General features: G+C 39.8%; 1 protein-coding gene across 1 annotated transcript in view; it reads left to right on the forward strand.

The window, feature by feature from the left end:
- Window positions 1-19,346, forward strand: part of tbkbp1 (TBK1 binding protein 1) — a 28,310-nt gene extending 8,964 nt beyond the window's left edge. Inside the window, 7 exon segments of the mRNA XM_054599394.1 lie at window positions 1,639-1,786; window positions 4,278-4,480; window positions 6,096-6,157; window positions 10,970-11,085; window positions 14,213-14,428; window positions 14,431-14,999; window positions 16,970-19,346. Coding sequence (XP_054455369.1) covers window positions 1,639-1,786; window positions 4,278-4,480; window positions 6,096-6,157; window positions 10,970-11,085; window positions 14,213-14,428; window positions 14,431-14,999; window positions 16,970-17,098 — 1,443 coding nt within the window. The 3' untranslated portion in view covers window positions 17,099-19,346.
- Window positions 19,347-24,851: the final 5,505 nt, after the last annotated feature.

The following is a 24,851-nucleotide window of genomic DNA, read 5'->3' on the forward strand; positions in this document are numbered from 1 at the left end:
TTGGCACTTTCCTATTTCAACATGACAAAGCTGCATGGGTGATGTATTTTTGTAGGCTGACCAGGAAGTTAACATCACACTTTCTCCCTCAACAAAAAGCCAATGAGTTAATGGACTTACTCTTTAAAAGGCAGTCTGTATACTTAGTCATAGCTTTCATACAAATGTGCAACTGAAAAAAACATTAAACTCTTGATAAATGCTTCTATATTTCTGTAACAAACGTTCTCCCTATTACCTAATTTGGTCATATTTTATTATCACTACACCATGTAATAGTAAATGAAAGAAACAGTAATGTAAACAGCTTATTTGTCTCTCTCCTGACTTTTACATCCGTCACTCTGATAGTACGACCAAGAACAAAAGAAAAGAGTCACCTAATGAAATGCATTTGATCACTTTGACTGGGCACTCAACACAACACTGCTCAATTCAGAGTAATTGCCCTCTGAGCAAACTTTCTTCATTACTTCTTATTCTGAGTCAACAGTCCTTCAGAGAGAAAAGTCCTCTTAGAGTCAATCAGTGAAATTTCTCCTCCGACACAAAACAAAACAGGATTGACTGGAAGGACACATAAATCTCAAAACAATTTAATTTAGAAAATGATTGTTTGTGCTGCATCTTTCAACCATTTAAAAACATTCTAAGATTAGTTTCTAGCTTCATCCTCTAACTCCTTTTCTGTTGAGACTTGTGCTTATTTCAAACACATTTCTGTGACTGAGTAACAAAGTCGATGCAGACCAGGTAGACGCTTCCAACTGAACAGATTGTCTGGCTGCTCTTTCACAGAACCCCTCTGTGATAATAAACCCTCTCGTATGACAGTGAAGTCCATTGAGCAGCTCATGCCGAGCCACCTCAGCAGTTTTTATGAGGGCTCAGTGATTACGGGACGAGGTGCGCCAAAGATGTTGGAACTGCCACAGTGTCAATGTCACCCCGAGTCTGTGGCGGCTCCAAATACCGACTGGGCCTCATTGACCTTTAACCTTCTAGCAGTGCACTCACTTACTAAAGTACATCATATTTTATGTTATAAATGTGTTTATTATATATAAAAACTTTACAGGATAAACTGTTAACATGTTCAAGGCTCCTAAATATCAGTTGCTCTAATCTACATTAATATCCTGACGCTGATATTATTACTCGGTTATTTGCAAATATTAAGCACTTTTCTTCTACAAAGAAGAAAAGTACCCTGGCTGTGTGTTTAACTTTAAACATAAATTACAATATTGTTTGAGCATTTTGCCAGTTTTACTTTATTTATTTACGGATTTACACATAACATCATTATATTTCAAGAGAGCGCTGTACTAGAGTTTAAAAGTATTAAAATCATTAAAAATACATTTTGATTATTATTTATTAAATATATTGCTATTTTGATACATTTTTTATTTTCTATGACATACTGGGTTTTCTGGTTTTGAAACACAGACTTTCTCGCGCTGGAACTGGTTGAAAACTACACATTTACTTTTGTTTGGCCCTAGACTCTATTATGTTTCTGTGTGTGGCCCAAACTCAAAAAAGCTTGGTATATAACATCTGTTAGTTTTTAGAATCCTGTAAAGTCGTGATGTAATTGGCGGTTTAAAATAAAATAAATGTGTGTGATTGCAGACCGGCCTGGTGGAGAAGCACGTGGAGCGGATCCTGGGCCTGGAGTCGGCTCTGAGGCAGAGGGACAACTCTCTGCAGAAACTCAACATGCAGCTGCACAGCAAAGACATGCAGTACCTGCAGCTGCACGCCGGACCGGACGCACACAGTGAGTGACGGTCGCCTCCACCTCCATTGCCTCCATCACCTCCATCACCTGAATATGTAGCTGAGATGTGCCAGTTTACTTATTTTACTGTCAATAAATTCTGATGGTTACATCACAGCCAACAACGATTTCTGTTACTATCATTACTGTGATTATTGTCATTTTTCAGACGGAGTTTGTTGCAATTGCTAAGACACAATTTGTGCAACTAGGGCCTCTGTTTGTTGAAACCCTAACACAAAAATGTATACACAAAATATATTAAATTTTATATAAAAAATACAATCATTTTATTTTATATTTTATATATGTCTATCCTCAGTACTTATATTCTCATAACAGAATCAGACACAAGTCTTGATCCCTAACCCTTTAACTAAAGTTGAACATAGTTCCGGTATTGTTCTGAAATTGCTAACAGGTGTTTTCACAGGTGCATTCTGGGTGCAGGTGGTCGATATTTGAATGTGGTGTTTCAATGGAAGTGTTTAGCAAACAACACACTTCACTACTCCACTACACACCTGCTTTAGTCACTGTAAAGTAAACGTAACTACAGTAAATGATAAATACATTTAACCAGCCGAGACATCATCTCTGATCGTCACTGCTCATCTTTTCTCTGCAATCAAATCCAACAATCTGGCCAGAATAAAAAACACACTGAGGTCAAGTTAATCCTGGGCATGTTGGAGAGAACCAGCTTGGACATTTTGTTCCAGCTCCACAGTCACAGTCGCAGAAATAGAGACCTCCAAAATCCAAACATTTGTTGGTGCCTGGTACTGTATATCTGAGGATTTCTCTCAGTATCATTCAGCCTGTTGCTTCCATCTGTACAGCCGAGTGATCTCTGTTGTAATGAGTCTTTGTCACCAAATGCTAGAACACCTGTGAGATAATTCAGCGTATGACGATGCTAATTAATTCCTGCATGGGAAGTGTGTAAAAGTTTTTAAAGATGCTTCAAACAAAGGCAGGTCACTCATATTTTTTTCACTTCATTTATTAATAGGAAAATAAAAAAAAACATGTGAATAAAACCTTACATTTTTATAAAGCTTCACAAAGTCAGCAGATTCCCTCATTTTCAGACTGCAGCATTGAATATATTCCACTAGATTCTGTTAAACTTTAGCTGATCTAGAGTCAGTCGATGCCCTCTGAGACGTTGTGGGTGGCTGAGTGAAACCTGGAAGAAATGTGTCACCGCCACCTCAACAGATGCCCCTACTGATGGTGTACTTGAGTGAAGGGGAGGTATAATTTTGCCACAAACTGTCGTATTTAATGGAAAAAAAGGGCGTTGTGCTCCTTAAGGGGAGAAACCACAGGGGAAAAGGTTAAAACATTTAACTAACAAATATCACCAAGAAACTTCCCCAGTTTATTATTTACATTAAGGACATTACTTTTTGTTACAATTTTTTCTTAAATTGTATGTTTAAATATGCAAATAAATTAAATATGTGCTCATTTTCATACATTTGCAGAACATAAATCTGAGCATTAGATAAAGCCAGGTTTAAAATGATTGTTTCATTTTGTTGACATATTAGATTCAAAGGTTTTTACAGAGAGAATTTTGGATATCTCTTTGTTTCATTCTATAATTCCAAAGATACTGTGAACAGCCATAACAAAAATCTATTTTCTCCATGTTTTTATAATGAAATGTTGTATTAATCAGGCTATGAATGATATATGGACAAACCACTCAGTAAAAACCTTCAGAATATAGATAGGAATGAAACTACAAAGTTTGGTGTATGTAAGAGCTCCTGAAGTGGAGATTTCTGGATCATTAAAATGACACACATTTTGAAGACACTACAGGTGAATAGGGTAAAACCATTAACTTATAGATATCACCATGAAATTTCCCTAGTTGATTACTGACATTAAGACAAATATTTTTTGTATTATAAGTTCTCTGAAATGTTATGTTTAATATGTAGATGAGGAATTATCTAATGGTAACTTTTGGTGAATTTATAAGAAATCTACAGATGCAAATAGACTGTATTTTGAATGTTTTCTCTTTCCAGTCTGAAAGAAGATTCTCACAATTTATCAGTGCATAGTTTCCCACCTTCATTTTCTTTGTGAGGAATGCTTACAAGGTATTCTTGTTGATTAAAAGTGTGTGCGGTGCGTGCGTCTATGAATGTGAGGAAATATCTGTGTGCAGTATGTGTGCAGAAGAGGAGGCAGGAAGAGTCGAGATATAAAAGACGATGTCCTGTTCCAGTGTCTTCTGGAGTGTGAGTCTTTGTGAGCGGAGCTGAATCACTAACATGCCCACGCAGATCACATCATCCAGGTACAAACTGAAAGACGCTGCCCTTGGAAGAAGTCAGCTCCTCTGCTCTCTCTTACTCCACTATTGTGCAACCACCGTGGACAGAAGATTCAAAAGAACGCAGCATTAGTCAGGGCCCAAAGCAGTGGAAATAAAAGTGTTTTCATTTCTCTCTCTCTTTGCTTCCAGTGCTGGACTGTCCAGCTATGACCCTCCAGAGCTCCCGTAGCCTGGACGCTCTGTCCGACCTGAAGCTGCAGCGGCTGGAGGCCGAGCTGGAGGGGGCGCGGCACGAGGCCCAGGGGGCATGTCAGAGGGAAGAGGAGCTAAAGGGGGAGTGTGAGAGACTGAAGGAGGACATGAGGATGCTGCAGAACAGCCAGAGGGACCGGGTCAGTGTTGATTCATTACATTACATTACATTACATTACAGTCATTTAGCAGACGCTTTTATCCAAAACGACTTACAGGAAGCACTACTAGTCACCATAAGTCATAAGTGCATCTCCTTTCTTAAACAAGCATCTTAAAGCATAAACCAGAGCAAAAGTATAGTGCAAATTACTACGAAAACAATAGATTCAGTCCTTTGAATCATGTCAGGAACGCTGTCAGAGGAGCAGTGCTTTGTTGTGATGCATTCCTTGTATTATCCTCAGTGATGTGTGAGAAGGATAAAGAGAAATGTCAAATCTTTCCCAAGAACACTAGATATTGGACAATTATGCAAACCCTACATTACGTTAAAAAACAACATTTCTTTTACCTTGAAATTTGGTGCTGCAGGGATTCTGGGTTGCACATTTACAGTGGTGGTCATCCAATAAAAACAACATATCCAAGATGGACAGTGTTATTTAACTAGCTTTAAAGCACCAAGGGGGACCATATGAATATCTAGTGCTGCACCCACTGTTGTACATAAAGGAACAGTTCTCGAGTAAATTCTGAAGATCGTTACCACTCTTACATCTAATATGAAGCTACAGCCAGCAATCAGTTAGCTTAGCTTAGCACAAAGACTGGAAATGGGGGGAAACAGCTTTTGTGCAGATTAAATAGACAAGATATAATGTGTTTATTAGAGGGCTTTATATGTTCTGTTCATAGACTGTTAATAAGAAGTAGACATTGTAACCGTGACATCACCGGTTGGTTTGTGGACTAAGGTTTTGGCTTTATGCAACCAGAAGTGACACGAGAGGGTGGAGCGTAGTACAACCCAACGCTGAATTAGACATTTTTAGTGCACCAATAATGTTGCAATTAACTTTCATGAATTAAAAACACGTTGTGAAAGATCCAGACAACGCCATGGCAATGACCTGTCAATCACAAGGTAGCCCCGCCCTAAGATAACTCCACTTTATGGTCTATTTGACTCTAAATGAGGGAATAAATCAAGAGAGAAGTAGAGTCATTTTCTCATAGACTTCTATACAAGCAGAGGAGTCGCCCCCTGATGGACAGTAGAGAGAATGCAGCTTTAAGACATGAAGCATTGGCTTCACTTTTCAGAACCGGAGGTTGCCACCTGGTTCTGGTTGGTGGGTGTTGTTTCCTTCCTACAGAGTAAGGCAAGCTGTTTCCCCTTTGCAGTCTTTGTGCTAAACTAAGCTAACCAGCCTCTGGCGGTGGCTATATATTTACAGTACAGACATGAGGGTGGTATCGATCCTTTCATCTCACTCACAGCTACAAAAGTTCCAAATACAGTTGTCTCTCTCTTTTTATTGAGCAATATTGCTATCAAATTTGGGCTTCTTTGATGACTTCACCTATACACATGAAACCATAAAAAGGTCCACAGTGGCACATAAACAAACACAGTGCTTGAATGTTAAATATTACTGACTAGGACTAGGACCCGTTTTCGCCCACGTCCACTTTATTTTCTGACGATGTTACCTTCAAACACGTTGCCTCGATGCGCTCATGCTGTCAGATTTTGTCCAATATTCTACCAGCACCTGCATGCTAATCTAATTTCACGCTCTACTTCGGCAGGAAATGACTTCTCCATGCAAGCAGTGTGATGTGGAGTGGATAAAGAAGGTGGGAGATGAGCAGTAAGTGACCACAGCCGATCTCTGATGGGAGGGAAGGAAGGGGAAGAAATGAAACCAGGAGCGATTGGAAGGAAAGGTAGTTATGTGCAGAAGGAGAGAGATATTGGATGAGCATCGTCCACGGCAACGAGCACTAAGAGAAAGAACAAAAGGAGGCTCGTTTCAGTAAAATCAGCTGCTCATCTGTATTTAAATCCTCCTGCACTGATGACCTCCAGAGGCCTCATTAAAAGCAAGACGAGCTCGCCATCTCTGGGTTCAAACCATCACTAATAAAGGAGTGTTCTTCTTTGTGCACAAATGCTACATTTACTATGTGCATTGAACTGTAACACCATTGTTTCTGTATTCAACATTTGCTCAGAAGATATTGGTCAGAGCAGTAGGGGGCAGTGTTAGCACAGAGTAGAACGTCTTCCTGTCCACTTCCTCGTCTCTATGAGGCATCAATCTACTGCCTTCTTACACCTGAAACCACACAACAAAGAGCAACAGTGGGCATTTTAGTGTTTCCACTCGTTTCTTTGTCGCTAACAGCAAATGAAAGAGAAAATAAAGTAGCTTATGTTCATGCGTTTGTAAAATATCCCCATGTTGCGTGGCTGTTTACGAAGAGTCAAAACCACAGCAGGTTGGGCAAAAAGAACTCCCACACAGTGAAACCCCAGAAGTGTTTCGATGGGGAGACAAACTGAAAGTAAACGCTGTGGCAGTGAAGAGAGAGGCTGCGTTGATACTTAGTGTGTGGTCGAAGCCTACTGCTTTTTCCAGACATTGGTCACCTTTTGGTTTTACTCAACAATATCAGTAACTCCCACTGAAAACCTACAGTGCCTCTCCTCTGCTTCCTGCTGCTTTTTCTTGTAATTGGCTCATTTAGTGTAAACTGCACAGATTGATATGGAGGGTTTTGCGTTTTTGTTGAGCACATTTATACACCACCTCTGCCCTAATAATCAGCAGTATGTTAAAGGAATAGTTCACCTGCAAAATGACAATTTTTATATCAGTTACTCACCTCTTGTGACCTTGACTTCGTGAAGAGAACTTTATCCTTCTCCCATGCCTCCACAGTAAATTTATCCAGTCTATTTCCATTAAAATAATAATAAAATTAATAAAAATTAATAAAAATAGTTTTTGTGGTGTTTTTGTGGAGTAGTGAGCATATGACTTGATAAATGAGACTTGGAATGAGTTGTTTTAGAGTTTGTAACACAGGGTGAGTATTTGATATACGAGTGGTCATTTTGGGGTCAAATATTCCTTTAAGAGCAGGAAATTGGTGTTTCTCTGACACTTTAAAGCTTCTCCGCTACAATGAAATTATTGATAGCAGCAACTGAATTGATGAATTCATGAAACCTTCACCTTCGAAAAAAGGTAAAAACTAATTTCCATTCGTCACAAAATATTCTTGTTTTTGTCTTGTTTCTCTGCTTCCTTTGTTTGTGGCTACAATCGTACAACCAGTCAAAAAAAGTGACTTTTTCGTTTGCCTCACTCAGAACTAGACTTTTTCGTTTGCCTCACTCAGAGTGGGATGCCCTCACCGACCACAAGCCACACTGCACCCCCCCTCCCCACTTTACTTAAGTATTCAGAGCGACTGACTAATCCCTCTTCAGCTTTCAGAAAGTGAGACTATTTACAATAAATCACGACATGATGATTTTTAAGTTTCTTCCTATTTCTTGTTGGAAAATTCCAAAAACCAACGAAGCAATGATTTGTCTTGAGCCTGGCGTTTACAAAACACAAAGTTTTTGCTTTTGTAAATCCATTTTTTAATAAAACTATACCCCAAAAAACACTCACAGTTACCAGGTCGAAAAGCCCAGCACACTGAATGATGGGTGCACTGAGACGTAGTGTGAGGACAGTTTGACACCTCTCTGTGTTGGGCTGAAAGTGCCTCATGCGAGTGTGAAAAGCCCCCTCCGTTTTAACACCTGTCCTCTTATGAGGCCGAAGGCATGCAGCCAAAACTCACTACTGTGAATATCTTCCTTTTTCCAACTAAACACAACCACAGTAACAAGTTTATGAGAGTATTTGTTATGGCCACATCAGTTCCTCATCCGAGGCCACGTCCTCCATGTGAGTCACTGAGCTGCAGAAGGTTTGAAAAAAGAATGTTTATTATTACTCTAAGCCAACAAAGAGGAGCTGCGGTGACGGCTCTTTCTTTGAAGCGTCTGATCAGATCAGAGGTCAGATTCCTGCCCACACTCCCTTCACTTCATCTCCTACACACACATGCACTCTTGTATCTGATCGATTCAGAGGTGCCAATCTTCCATCAATGCTGCATCTGCAATCATCACGCCCCTCCTACGCGCTGTACTGTACATTGTACAGTATGTTCGCGCAGTTACACACAAACATGAAATAAAAGCAAAAAGAACAGATGCATGTCACACATCTAAAAGTATTTTTAGACACGTGCAGACCATAACAAAGCTCTTTGAATCTGAAATGATGCGTGCAGGTGTTCACACGTCCGCTTCGGTGCCATGAGTGAGAGGTGTCACAGCCCAACCTCGATGCTTTGTTTGTCAAAACACACCGGCAAAATAGAAAAGTGAGACAGTACAAGTGTGAAAAGGAAGAGGTGCATGAATCTAAACTGTCGAGAAGTTCAGTATACACGGAGGATTAGAAAAGAAAGTGGTCCAAGCAGAGCTGGAGCTCTGTCTGACCTGAAAGAAGTCATTTTTGGCGATATCAATATTATACTTCATGCACCACCCACCATGCAAGCTGCCAGTAAGTAACCTACTGATTGCTGTTTTCCTACTGACGCACTGAAGGTGTTGAAGGGTTTGGAGCAGACTTCAGATGACCTTGAATCACATCAATGTCAGCACCAGGTTCCAACAACTTTTACCACAAAAGGGGGGATGTTGTTTGTTATAATGTGGTGGCTGAAAGGGGTTCGAGACCCCACTCTCTCTGAGTCATGGCAGAGTCGGTGGAAAACTAGGTGGGCCTCTCTGCAACTAACCAGTGGAAGTTATGACTTATTTCCAGCTTGTGAGCTTCCCTGAAATGGGTTCCCTGACTTTATTATATATAATATTGGGGCGAGGAATTTGTATCAGCGTGTGGAGAGTTTAAAAATGTGTGACAAAGCGACATAGCTAGATTGTTTTTCAGTGCACATTTTTTCAGATAAAATGTTTGTTGTTTTTAAAAAAAAAAAAAAGCAGAATAAGATCCTAGCTCTAAAGGTAAAAAGATAATCTGCTGTTATTAATATAAAAAATATGCAGTGTTGCTCTAATACATACCCAAGTAGCAGACTTAACATAAACACACACACACACACACAAGCGGGAAGACTTAATTAAGTTAGTGCGCGGGTGTGCCGGGGAACATACTTTTAATTTGACAGTGTGTTTTATTTGCTGTGTAGGCAGGATAAGTGTTATTCTCTTCTTGTTTTTCTTTTGGTGCTACAGTGGAAGTTTACATCTTTTCCCATGTATGCAATAAGTTTATCCGCCACCATCTCTGTGGAGGAATGAGCTGAGTCAAATTCTGATCAAGAGGTTCAGAATAGCGTTTTTAGGAGATGCTTCATCAGATAGAGAGAGAGGCAACGATATGCCTCTCGGGTTCAACAAGACGTCTGTATATTTCCATTCATGATGAGTGGGCAGGTGTTCAAGTTCACTAATAGGTTTTTTATTTTTCTTAAAATGTTTTAATATAGTTAAAAACTATAGAAGTGACAAGAAAGTTAGGAAAGTTGAATGGAATACCACATGCACAAAAGCAATTTAAAATTCTAAAGTAATTCATTAAAAACATGTTTTTAAAAGACAAAAATAAAGGGAAGGAAGATGATTCTTGGAGAGTTGTTTAAGTTTTGCTGAACATGCAAAACAAAAATTATTCAGAACACAAAAGGTTGTAACCTTGATTTAAATGTGCGTGTCACAAATATCCTGTGCAAGTTTGTCTCAGCTCTATTTTGTTATTGCATTCATGAAACTAATAACACCCTCGAAATGCAAGTTTGACACCAGAAAATGACTCACACTGGCAGAATAAACTGATTATCTTAACAGATTTCAAAGTTAGATTTCAGGGTTTCATATCTCGCCAGTCAGGCAATCAGCATTTTCTACCACTGTCAATTCTGAAGTGAGTAGGTTTAAGGGGGAGTTTACAAAAAATTGGTTAGACATTTGAGATAAGTTGTGTGTTATCAGATTCGAGGGCAGCTGGCAGTGACTAACCACTAGAGCTGCTTCTTTTCTGCTTTTAACCACAGAGAGTTAGTATCAGTCTCTTAAAATGCTTAAAGTTACACAGAGATTATTCCTTAAATCTGCTTGTGTAACACTCGCCTGACAGTAATTTAAATGATGGGCCTCAGAACAGTTTTGGAACTAATGAGTTGACTTAAAGTCAGCCCCGTTGCCATGGTTTGACAGATGCATGGAAGCCAACCGTTCTTGTTTACTGTTCTTGAAATAGAGAAGCTCCGTCAGCACTGCCCCTGAGAGACTCATGACACATCTTTGCATGAAAACGGTGTGATTTTATGCACTTCAAAATTATGGGCTGTGACATGCACTCTAAAAATATAAGCTGATAAGCCTCTTAATTAGCGAGGCAGTGTCAGTGCTGCAGAGCTCATTCAGCTGGAGATCAGTGTGGATTCAAGATGCAGTTTCATAACATCTGACTCTGATTAATTTATATATTTTGTAAATAGCACACCACCAAACATTGTGATATTCTGTAATGACAATCATTATGATGATTACATAATTGCCTCCATCCCCTCCCTCCCTCCAGGGTGAACTTGGCTCTGGCCTACACGGAGCTGACGGAGGAGCTGGGACGCCTCCAAGCGCTGAGCTCCAAGCAGACGGAGATCCTGAGGAAAGCGTCACAGGAGCAGGCTAGTCCAGGTTAGCATGGAAGGATACATGTGTAACGATCACCACAGTGACTCAGTGCTGGAGGAAGTACTTAGTTTCTTTTCTCGAGTGAAAGTAGCAAACATTAAATTACAAGTTACGCCTGCATTCAAAGAGAAAGAATGCAAGATTATTACAAGTAAAAGTAACCAAAGCAGAAGAATGGTGTGTTTAATGAGTTGTACTATAATATTATTTAATTATTATCACTGTCCAAGTACAATTGTATTGCAGTAGTTGTTGATAGTTTAATCCAGTGTTTATGGGGATCCACTTTTTAAAAATGACAAACCATCATCAGTAGCAAATTGGTGCATAAAAGAACAATCCTAACCAGTTGTTACATGATCTAGAATAGGTAAACCAGCCATTTAGAAGTGACATAAACATTTCATAAATCACAACTTTGTTTTGTGCATATTCTTGAAAACATAAACATGTCAAATATTTTATAAATGAAACCAAATAAATGCATTCAGGCTGAGTTAACAGGCTATTTACTTTAACTATATTGTGATATCTAAAGAAAAAATAAAATAAAAATTATAATTATCTTAGTCAAATTCATCTTTAACTTTGTTTATTGGGATTTTTTTCTCTTTTTCGGGGCAAATTAATGACTCATAATACGAGTGGAGCTGTTGGGGAAGGGAGACTAAGCGAAACAGAAAGAAAAGTAAATATATTATTTTAACAATATTATCAATTTATTATTAACATGATACCATTATTTCTTTTTAAAATAGAAATGTTATCTTGAATACCAATATGTTGCGACACACATAACTGCAACATTTGTTTTTTAGCTCATCATATGCTTTGTGTGTAAAATCTTTTATATTAAGTAACTAATGAAATGTAGTGGAGCAAAAAAAATAAACAATATTTATCTCTGAAATAGAGTGAAAGTACAATAAATTAGCATGAACTTTAAATACTGAAGTAGATTATAATTTATTCATACTGTCAAGTTACATTCAGTCAAACCAAATCTATTCAGAATATTTTGTAAATTTATCAAATTTGCTGGCACTTTGTGAAATTAAATGTAATTTAAATAAATTAGCATTAATACATCCCTGTAGGTCTCAACATGTTGTCCTGTGCTGTCTAATGGCAGTTAAAAAAAACAAAAACCTTCATGTTGTGATTTGTTGCTTCAGTTTTTCTCACTTAAGTGTAAAAGATGGAAACTAACATATGTACAGTTAAGTGTTAAACAGTAGCAACACCTTTCCCTTCCTGCACACACACAGTCAAACACATATCTAATGTCTCACAACTGTGCAACTACTACCTACCACAAACCAAAAGGCAGCACGTGCTTCGTCTTCACTGAGCTGTCGATAAATCAATGAATAACATTTTAACGCAACTAACAAGTGGGGGAAACACAGAAAACAATAATAAACGTCGTGTTTTGTCACATCAATATTGAAAACGTTGAACGCCACTTCTTCTTAATTAGTAACAGGATGGTGCGGGGCGATGTGATTGCCTCTTGGCTATTTTCTAATAACAAAACAAATATTTTCTTGTGAATTGTTAAAAATAAGGAGGGATTTTGTGTGGAGCCCTGAAAGCTCTCCTGGGTGTTACGCTGTAAGAGTGAGCGTGAGCCGAAAGAGTCCCGCTCGACTGTTTCCATCTCATTCGGAGGTTTTCTGAAACACCTCCGCCCTTTTTAACACCTCAACCAACCAGCAATAAATGATGTTTCCTCTTTGATATGAGAAGTGGTGACTAGAGGGGGGAGTGACTCATCAGCATGTCTTGTAATTAGACTAAACTGTACAACTGTGCAGATCTAAATCTTTGTATTAATATATATACACAGGGACATACTGTACCTTTCTTTGAACTGAATCCTAAACTGTAGGAAGGTTGCAAAAGTGTTGTAGATGTCTCGCCTCCTGTTATACTAAATGGCCAATAGTATGTGGACACCTGGACATTACATCTCATTCAAAAACCATGGGCATTAGCCTGCTTATTTAACAGACTCCACTCTTCTGGGAAAGCCTGGCTGCAGGGATTTGCTCCCATTCAGCCACAGGATCATCAGGCTGGCAAGAACGTTGCATTCAAGTTACCAAACTGGGAACACCATTTCTTAATGGAGCTGGCTTTGTGTACAGCGGTACTGTCATGTTGAAACAAACACAATGCTTTACAAACACTATAGAGAGGTGAAGTCCCTCCCATTCCGGTGTCCTCTATAGGACCTTCTTTTGGAAAACAATATGTACGGAGGTCAACGGCGAGAGACAAATATTTCATCGATCCATTTGAACTGTGCAATGAATTACACATATGATGTTTGTCGATTTAGAAGATTTTAGAAGATTTTGAAAGTCAAGGAAGTTGCGGTTTGTCATGGTATCATTTAGTTTTTTGTGAACTTCATCTCTCCTCTCACACAATGTACGTCACAAACATTGGCTTGCTAGCTGGCTAGCTAACTTAGCTAGGTTCCACTCACAAATGTACCGTTATCCTACCTGATGTGTTTTTATTCAGCAACTCTTTTTATCAGCTGGGAAGCGAAAGAACAAGCGAGACCTGTTGCTAGTGTGAGTTCAACCTGGTTAAAAACACACAGGCATCGTAGCTTCAGAGAGAGAGAAATACTTATTTTCTCAGTCTTATACTTCAACAGTTTTAGGGCAAAATGTGACTTTCTTGATGTCCAAATGTATCTTTTCAATTGAAAAACATGATATGTGTAATTCATGGCATAAATCAAACAGGATCAAAAAAAGATTTGTGTCTTGCCGTTGACTTTCTTAGATTTTTCCTCTGAAATAAGGTCTCATGGTGGTCCACCAGCAGGCCTGACCCAAACCACAATCAACAGCCCCAGACCAAAAGTACACAAAAGTAAATGCACAAGGGTGTCCACATACTATTGGCAATATAGTGTCAAAACAAGTTGCCAAACTTTATTTCTCAAGATGTCAGGCACCATTGTAAGTTAAATAAGAAAGAACACAAATAAAATAAAAGGATTACAGATATTACATCAAAGATAATATCAGCCAACCTTTATATACCCCCCAAAACCTTTTCAGCCAAAAAATATGTTTTAAATGTTTTTTCACTGTTTTTCTTACCCCAGTCCAGCGTCACTCTCCCATCCACCACCAGCGCCACTCTCCGGTATCTCAGCGCCACTCGCCCATCTCCCAGCGCCACTCTCCGGTCCCGCCTCCATCACACCACTCCCCCATCCAGCAGAGACGCTCCCCGGTGCTGCAGCGCCTCTCCCCGGACATGCACCGCCGCTCGCCACTGCTGGATGTCAACAACGGGCCGGCCTCTTACTCCTGCCGCCCCCCAGCCAGCACCTGAGGGCCAGCTTCCAGGGCCGCCGCAGTTACTCCGAGGTGTCCGACCCCTCCGCTTACCAGTGCCCCCCCCGCTTCTCCCTGGACCCTGTGGCCACCCTGCCTAAGCCCCGTCCCTACATCGACAGCTACTCAAAACAGCAGGCCCAACACGTGGGCTCGTCTCATGGAGGACTGCAGCACAGAGGCTCCCCGTCCCACCATCAAGGTGGCCCCGGAGGAGACGGGGGTCTCGGGGAGAGCTCCATGCGCCACTCAAGAGAGATGCCATTCCCACTGTCGGAGGTGGCCCATCTGCATTTCGAGCCCCCTCCGCCTTCCACACCGGCCCCCCAGCCACCACAGTCCTCCGAAGACGAGGAGGAGTGGACCTGCCCGCATCCCATCAGCCCCCCGCGGACGCTGGGCGTGCTCTCCTCGGCGGTGCCCGGCGGCTCCATGAGAGGCCCGGCGTCCTGCTCAGTCTTCCCCATCCCTCAGAGGTCAAACACCCTCAGCTGCCACCCTCAGCCGGGTTACTTGTCGGCGGAGCACGCTCAGTCCTGGCCTTCAATCAATGTGAGTTCAAACAAAGTGTAAAATTAAAGAGCTCGTACGGATGCACGTATGAGTGATTCTGAAACCACGAAGGTACAGCAATGACACGTTTTCAAAAACGTGTCTTTTTGTCACAACTGTAGTTACTGAGTTGGTTCACGGAAAATTACTTTCCAATGAGTATTTTTCTTTAACACTGAATGTCACAATCATAAAAGGGCCTTTATCTTCATCACGTCTCTACTTCCTTTAAAGTAATTACTTAAGAGAAATACAGTCACTTGCTTACTTTCTGAGCTTGAGATGAGAAGTTAGATATCAGTCGAGTTAATTTAGCTTTGTTTAGCGTAAAGGGGGAAACAGCTGGCATGGCTCTGTGCAACTGTAACAAAATCTACATCAACATCTCTGAAGCTCATTCATTTACATGTTATATATTGTAAAGAAAGAACTGTAATAACAATAATTCAGTTTTTTCAAGTGAGTGAGTTAGAACTATTTCTTGGCAAACATTACTGTGCACGGCTTCATCAAATTAAGGTTTTTCCATGTCTGCTTTAGACCGAAACCAGAACCTGTACTCGCCGACCAAATCTGGCAACCCACGTCAGAGACGGCGCACAGAAGTACAGGATGTACAATGCAGGATGGATTACCTCGTTTTTCAAGAAATAACATTCTTTAACTTTTGACAGAGCCATGTAAGCAGTTCCTTTTGTTTTCAGGCATTAAGTTTAAGGGTTTAAATGTTTAAGGGGCGGCTGTGGCACATGAGGTAGAGCGCTTGTCCCGTAACCACAAGGTTGGTGGTTCAAACCCCTCTACCTGCAACATGCCGAGGTGTCCTTGAGCGAGACACCTAACCCCAAGTTGCTCCCCAGGCGCTTCATTGCAGCCCACTGCTCTTCTGGGATGGGTTAAATGCAAATCCATTGTGGGACTAATAAAGGCTTAATAATAATAATAATAATGAATGCAAGAAAAATGCAAAAAACATTTGGTTCAGCAAATATCTGACAACCACATGTGTTCACGTTGGAGGTAAAGCCCACCACAACTATAGTAGAATTGTCACGATACTAGAATTTCTAGCTTTATTACAATACCTTGAAGAAGCATTTTTATTTTATACTACAGGGACATTGGGGGGCATAAGATTTTAGATTTTAATTAAAGGATAAAATAGCCGCATGCGTTTGTGTGTCAACTCCCAGTTGGAGAGAAAAGAGAGCAGAAAAAGCAGCTGGTATAGGAGTAGTTGAAATTGTTTTGAATATACGGACTCAATATGTATTGATGCTTAGGTATTGTTAGCAAGCTATAGGACTTATGGAGAAGGTCGGGTTGGATGGATGGTTTAACAAGACGTTGAACTTTGAAGAACAAAACCAGTGTTGGTTTTCCATTTCCTAACAACTATGTTTTTTTTCCAACTATGTTATTGATGAGGGCTCCCTTACCTAATTCAGTATATAATTCAACCCAAACCAGGATTTCTTCCTCATTCAAATTAAGTTGTTTTTGTGCCTAAATGTAACCCAATAATAACTTTAAAACATTTAGCTTCGTCAGGTCAGTAAGCCACTGACTAATGATACTTAAAACACTTATATTCAACAATCTTGTGGGCAATTCTAAATGAGGCACGGACATGAAACTCAAATTGGTCTTCTCTCTAAATTGAACAATGAATCCGTGCTTGGATGAGAGTTTCCACCTGGATTTACTACGATTTCCATCCATTTCAAAAGTCTGAAGTGATGATCACTCACCAAAGTAGTAATGTGATTGACTAATACTATCCAGTGAGTTTGTGCCTGCATGTGATGTGATGTATCCTCCTGTCTTATACCTGTGTGTGTGTGTGTGTGTGTGTGTGTGTGTGTGTGTGTGTGTGTGTGTGTGTGTGTGTGTGTGTGTGTGTGTGTGTGTGTGTGTGTGTGTGTGTGTGTGTGTGTTTTTGTGTGTGTGTTTGTGTGTTGCCCCCGCAGCTCTGGATGGAGACGGAGGAGAGCGACATGCGGAGCTGCCCTCTCTGTCAGCTGATATTCCCCGTTGGTTACCCCGACGATGCCCTCATCAAGCACATCGACTCCCACCTGGAGAACAGCAAGATCTGATTGCCATGGCAACCAGCCCGCACACATCAGCGCCCTCCTCTCATAGATTATGTAACCAGACGGGGGAGTCAGAACGCGGAAACGACCAGTCAGCTATGTGTGCGATAATCTATGGGTCGGGATGCAAAATGAGTGCAGGAGCCTGTTATATATATTGGGAAGCACTTAAAACACGGGTCTCTCTTGGACTCCCGAGTCCACATGCAGAGTCCCTTACTGGTCGCCCCTCCAGACAGCTCTGCCCGTGCAATCACCGGCTCTGGTCGCTGCCGTTTCGTTATGAGTCTCGTTGTGTGGTTTCAGGCGGTTTCAGGTATCGTGTTGTTTTTTTTCTCGCTTCACAGTGTCGTACACTTTGATTCAGCAAAGTACGCCAAAGACGAGGTAATGAGAGGCGTGCCGGCAGGTTCAGGGGGCTCTGCATGTCAAAAAGTTAGCGTTCATCAGCGAATGATCAGGGAGATCTAAATGCGTCAGACTATTCTAAACACTTAGCTTTAAATACTGTACACCTGCTTGGACATTTTCTATCTACCACACACACACACACTGCAGTACATGTTGCAGAGGTTTTCTCTTCTGAGGACAGTTAGAAAATGGCTTGTTGAAATGATCTGACAGATATACTGTATATGATAAGTCGTCAGAGTGATGCTGAAATGGAGAGAACGTTTTTCAAGATTTCTGACTAATGCCAGCTCACTTTCACTTCTCTAAAAACAAGGTTTCTGTGGCAGTTAAGAAAGTATAAAACATTCCAGTCTCACATTTCATCTACTGACTATTAAGCTGGAGCATATGAATGTGAAAGTATGATGATGATGATGTCCTGCAGGGCGGGGCACTGCTGTTGAAGCGCCTTCTCTACAAGTGGAGTGGAAGGAAAGTCAGAATATACCTTAATGCTTGCGGCTTGTTAAAAAAAAAAAAAAAAAAATCGAAGTATCTTAGCACTTTAAGTTGGCACAGCCTAAACGATGTATCCGTTTCCAGTCCCAACTCCACGTTTGATTTAATATTTATATCGTCTATCTGTACGGCAAAAAAAATTATAAGGATATATTTTTGCAAATGTTGACGCACCACATGTCTCATGTCGGTGTTCCTCCCATGTGCTGTATATAGAGAGGAGTCGAGGGTTGAAGTCCCGCCGCATGGGATACTTTTCTGTACAAAGATTTTGAAATTATCTACTGGGATTCTTCTCGGTCTTCCTAAAGATCTGTGGACAAAACGAAAACAGTTTGATGTCACAACTGCCCAGACCACCCAACAAAAAAAAAAAGAAAAAAAAGAAGAAGACACACAGTCGGCTGCATGAGATCAAGAACTGCTTTTTAAGTGTACTTTATTTCTATCTCGGGAGATCTGATACCAGAAGCTTCATCTCCCATCAGCAAAGTTATCTCTGCAGGGTTTCAGCAATGATTATACTCTTCTTTTGATACTTGGGTTTCTTTTTTGTCGTAAGTGGAATCTTAACTCGAGATCTGCTTTTTTGAAAATAAAAAGAAAACAACAAAGTTATACTGATGTCAGCTAATCTGAGGCTTTCAGTTCCATGTGCAGTTTCTAATGTACTGTAGGGGGACGTCCCTACGCACCCACCCCTGCATTTAAACTGGTTGGAAGTTATTGAAGAGGTGAAATGCGGTAGATTAGAGCACATAGGTCAGTGGTTGTGGCAGCAGGAGGATGTAGGACATTGGTTTCAAGTCCGCTGGAGCAACACACTGAATCCCTACAAGCTCTGGAGGCTTTGCTCAAAGCGAGGACTCTCTTACGAAGGTTTAAAGAAACAAAAGTGTTTCAATGGGGTCAAGGAATATCATAAAAAAAGGTTTATAAACACCTGGACCTTATTTTGGGGTGGGTTCAGACACTGGTTTTGTTGGTGATGATAACATTGTACTCACCTTGTTGATTGCTGAGAACTGGGAGAATATTGATTTCTCTAAAAAAGGAGCCAGACGAGTTGCTGAAATGTTGCTGCTGGCGAGCTAACTGCTAACAAGAAGTGCTAGCTTGTTTACTCCCCCCCCTCACCGCCGATTTGTTCACCATTTTGGTCAATAAAAAGAGGAAATTAAATTGCCAAGAGACGTTAGCAAACTCATAAGCTCATTGACTTATCTTGGTCCCTAACAGGACAATAAGTCGACACAGTTTATTTAAAAAGAGTTATTTGTACCATCATCTCTTGTCTTTAAACCTTCTGCAAAGCAATCCTCTTTTGGATTGGCTTAGCTTTCTCCCCTTTGGATACTCCGGCTTTCCATTCCTTTATAAAGAATGTTGCCATTTGAAATGCTGGTACAACCAAACCTTTAAAAACCTTTAATTTTAGTAATTTTACGGTAGAGGTGCCTTGCCTCGTCTGAAATATAGACTAACTAGCGTCAGAAGAAATTATTGCACTTTTATGAAATATAAAACAGAGCAAAGGCCACATATTTAAGGAGTGAGCCTAGTAACTAAATTAATCACAAGACGAGACGAGTCAGGATTTGGCGGATTCAGCTCGGTGTTGTCAAATAAGAAAAAAAACTTTTTTAGAAATGGGAAATGCACCTACCACCTCCACTAAACCACGTCCTGGGGAAACCCTGAAAACTATTTCTCAAGAATTAAGGTAAAGTTCAGAGTAGTCTGAAAAACAAACAACTATGTGTAGCAGAATAATCACATTTCCTGCCCTATTGATCATCTTCATGGCTCCTTATGGGGGTCTTGATCTGGATAACCAATTGGCTTGTTTGCAAACTGTTATGCCTGTTTTTTTGCTCCATCTGACTTGTTGAAGCTCAGAGATTAAAGCAATCAACTTGTTGGTTATTGTCACTGATAGAACCAAACTGAAATAACCTGAAATGGCCCACATCCCGAGGTGTACAATCAAAACTTTGAAGGCAGTGCAGAGATACTTGGCCATTAAATTGAAGAGGGCTTTAAAGACTCCCAATTATTCTATACTGTATGTATGTTCCTATATCACTCTGTATAAAAAAATATTTAAAGTTGTGTACAGGCAGGTATTTTGCAAGTGTGTAAGGCTAATGCAACGTGTACTCTATTATTCAACAACTTCAAATTGGAGTGTCTGTAAATCAGTATATATAATCCCAACACCACACTACGTATGAATTATATACAAGTACTACCCTACACCTATCTTCTTCTACTCACTAGGTAGTAGTATGATCTCTAGTCAACTGATATCTAACTACATCCTGCAGATACAAATTTGTTTGTTTTAAGCTGTGGGATGTGTGATGGTGTGCACTTTCGTGCTCAAATGATCCGGACTGAAAGTACACATTGTTTAAAGAAAAATTACAAATAAATGTTTGTCTAAAGGTTTCAGTCATTATAAAGAAATAAGATGCATATTTTTCTGGTCTCATTCATCATGCAGCAAAGAAAGAAAGAAAGAAGCACAAAAATCAAAATGTGCATTTCTTTGCTGACGATGATGTAATGTTGCATCATGAACCATAGTAGTTAAACTGCATTTGGAAGCTTTAAATTGACTTAAAAAGATATAATGATGTGAATTTGAAGTCCGACTGCAGTCTTTTTTTTGATAGAGGAAACGTTGCATTTCAGCGGTTAAAGATTTCACAAACAATATGTATTTTTTTCCCCCAAATCAGAGGACCTACGTTGGCTCACAACCAAAGACATCAAATGGTTTCCTGTATTTTGAAAAAACAGAGGACATAGTTTCTTGTTCATGTCAGTGTGTGGCAAGATGCTGCATTGTGGTCAAAGATGCTGGGATGTTTGCAAACTACAACCTGTTGGCCAGCAGCAGCGAGGCAGAGTGACGATCACGCCTCATATCAGCTCACAGTGTGATGCACTCAGATGTCTATGCTGCAACACATCCGCACCTACAGAAGCTGTGCTGAGGTCCATAACATAAAGATCAGAAACGCTATTTGCCAAGGTTTCATCTGTTTTTCTTCTTCCTGTTTGTGTCCTAACGACTACCTGTCTCCTTTGTTCACTCAGGAGATAAACAGAGAAGATCAGATCTCTGGATCTGAGGAGGTTAACGGCTAGGTCCAACAAAGAGTAACAGTTTTTTCTTTTTTTTCTTGTATAGCTCCTCTCTATTTTAAGTAACTATGTGAGTCAAGTTGTTCTCCTGGGTAACACTAAGCGCACATGAAGACCTCAGCACTAATGAACACTCCACAACACTAATGAGAAGTAATGTCGACTCCATGACATTTGTGTGGTGGAACAACTCTGCTGTCATTCAAGGACTTTTAGGAGTGAAATAACCAGAACAGAACGCAGCAACGGAGGTATATAAAGAGTCACTTTTTTCTTTCTGTCTCTGCCTGTAAATATTCTAATAAATAAACTGGAACATGCACTGGAATAATGGATGATCTGGCGTCTTAATGCACGTGATGATCATTCTCGACTGCGTTTCACATCCTCTTTCTTTATTGAAAAGTAAATGTATAACTTGCGATGCACATGAGGAAGGTTATTTCAGGACTTACAGTTTGTTTTGACAGACTCTAAAAAGCACAAATTGCAACTGGAGAAGTTTTCTTCAATGTTCTTGCTTTTGAAACACTTTTAGAGACATAAATATTGTTTATAATTGCATTACCTTCAAATAATAACTGCTGCTTGTAGATATTTCTCCATACAAACAAAATACATTTTAGGTTAAGGTAGATTGGCTCTTTGTAGGTGCAAACGTATTAAACTGAATTATGAGTTTACTTCACAGCATTATCAAATAATATACTTTTTTTTTTCAGTGTAAATGAAATATTGGTAGAACACATGACTTAAAACAGGCGTATTAAAAGCTTCAAATTCTATTTATAGTGATATTTTTTAAATGTAAAATCACCGGAACTGACAATATGGTTGCCAATTTAAGTCACCTAATATTTATATTTATAGCTTAATGAAAATGTGACATGTACACATGTCATGTGCATATTGTAGATGCTTAACAGTATAATTTTCCACCCAACTCAAAGATGTCGTGATACTTTGCCTCCAAAGAATTCATAAATTACCTTTTTGTTTTACATTCAGCTTCATCTGGTTATTTGTCTGTTGAATCAATTCGCACATTAGTTTGTGATGTTGTTGGGTTAGTCTGACTTTTCACCCAACAAACAACTTTAACAGGAACATTTAAATATCACTAATGCAACAAATATTAAAAAAAACACCCTATTTTTATTTGTTAAAAAGTAGTTGTTACTGAGGGCAACCAAAGGTCAATCACTGGTCATCACTATCACAAAATGGTTGCAAATGGTAACATGACAACTGGTACTGACTCTGGTGCTCATTCATTAATTACATTTATCATATTAAAATCAGCACCTAAAGTACAGCGAAGATGATGATTCTGTAATCTCTGATTTGTTTGGTGTTTTTGTGCATTTATTATATAAAATATTATTTTCTTGTTTCACATGCATACCCATACTGAATGATGGCATAAAAATAGATTAGAGATTACAATATAAATAAAGACAGATATTCTCTCATGAACTGCTTAACCTTCTTTTATTTTAATGAATGACGACATTTATCGCAGCAGACTTTTTAGCTATTTTTAATCACAAAAAGCCCCACGACTATTTATTGATGCCCTCCTGAAATAAATAACAAAAACTTGATGGCTTTGATAAATATAACCTTCGTCGGCTCCTTTATTCAAATCTGTTTTAACAAGCTGAAAATCCCAAATTTGGTTAAACGTTGACTTTAGAACATGACATAACTGTCCAGTAAAACAAAGTATTTATTAACCATTAAATGAGTGAAGAAGCAAAGAAAAATAATCTTTTTTTAAATATGTAGTTTTAAGTATATTGATTTGCACACAACGCATGCCAGGCAACATCATTTCCGAGTAGATCAACTCATTTATCATAAATACAAATAAATATTTTTCAAAATATTGAAATTTGGTGCAAATACAAAGTAATGAAAGATCAGACCAAATAAGAAAAAAATCCCCTGACCTTCTTTGTGTAAAGTCAAGGTTGTTTGTTCAGCTCACATCAGAGCCTCCCTCCCTCAGCCTCCAAGCTTCTTACCAAGTAAGTTTCCTCCATCTTTAGCTCTGTGCTGTTAACCTCAATGCGTAGTCTACCTCAGGAAAAAGAAAAATGCACCCACCCATCCGGGCCACAAAACCACAAACCCTAGACTTGTATATGAGAAGCAACACAGGCAGCAGCAGCTACGCAGCGAGAAAAACCACACAAAGTCAGTCAATAAGTGACGAAATGCAGCACTTACTGCTCACTGATCAAAAACAACAACTCCTCTGTACTGACACAAACACATGCATCATCCACATGTGCGCACACACACACACACACACACACACACACACACACACACACACACACACACACACACACACACACACACACACACACACACACACACACACACACACACACACACACACACTGAATTCTTAGAAGTCACAGATTTTTTGTCATTTCTGTATTTCCAATAATCACCACGTCACTTCTTGCCAGTTGTTTTTAGCAACAAGGTTAATGTTGAATCAAATGTGATAACTTGTTTACTGTTTTGAAGTGATAGAAAATGTGCATATTCAAGATTGCATTTAAATTACTGCGTGTTATCAATGTAATTTCCATGCAGAGAGAAAAATGAGAAGAGAAGACATGCAACAATTAGCAACAGAAAATGTATTCCGTAATAAACTGTTTAAAGCACCCGAGCGTTTGAAATATACACACACACACGTGTGTATATATATATCTATATATATATATATATATATATATATATATACATACATACATACACACAGATACAGATACATATAAATATATATACAGATACAATATATATATATATATATATATATATATATATATATATATATAGACACGTCTCTTCACTGTCGCGTGGAAGTCGGGTACAGTGCCTGTGGAGTGGCAGACCGGGGTGGTGGTTCCCATTTTCAAAAAGGGGGACCGGAGAGTGTGCTCCAATTATAGGGGCATCACACTGCTCAGCCTCCCCGGGAAAGTTTACTCCAGGGTGCTGGAAAGGAGGCTCCGTCCGATTGTCCAACCTCAGATTCAGGAGGAGCAATGCGGATTCCGTCCTGGCCGTGGAACAGCGGACCAGCTCTTTACCCTTGCAGGTCTGTTGGAGGGTGCATGGGAGTTTGCTCATCCAGTCTACATGTGTTTTGTGGACTTGGAGAAGGCCTTCGACCGTGTCCCTCGAGGAGTCCTGTGGGGGGTACTGCGGGAATATGGGGTACCTGGCTCGTTACTACGAGCCGGGGTAGACCCAGAACAGGCTGGAGAGATTATATATCTCGTCTGGCCTGGGATCGCCTCGGGGTTCCCCAGGAGGAGCTGGAAAGTGTTGCTGGGGAGAAGGACGTCTGGAGGACCCTCCTTAGCTTGCTGCCCCCGCGACCCGGCCCCGGATAAGCGGAAGGAGATGGATGGATGGATGGATATATATATATATATTTACAGGATGACTCAGGTTGTGATTGAAAAATGTCCTACTGCGTTTGACTTTTTTTATGTATTTGGAACAAAAACAAACATGGAGGTTGACATCTATGAATTTCCTCTCTGTGTTGTGGTCCATCTACCTTTTAACACTGTTGTCACTGATAAGTAAGCCACTACAAACCAAGTGAGGCAGTTCTTTACTTCATTTCTCTTTTTGAATCTAATGCATCATATAAAATACA

This window comes from Anoplopoma fimbria, chromosome 5 (genome assembly GCF_027596085.1).
Source record: "Anoplopoma fimbria isolate UVic2021 breed Golden Eagle Sablefish chromosome 5, Afim_UVic_2022, whole genome shotgun sequence".
Lineage (NCBI taxonomy): Eukaryota > Metazoa > Chordata > Actinopteri > Perciformes > Anoplopomatidae > Anoplopoma > Anoplopoma fimbria.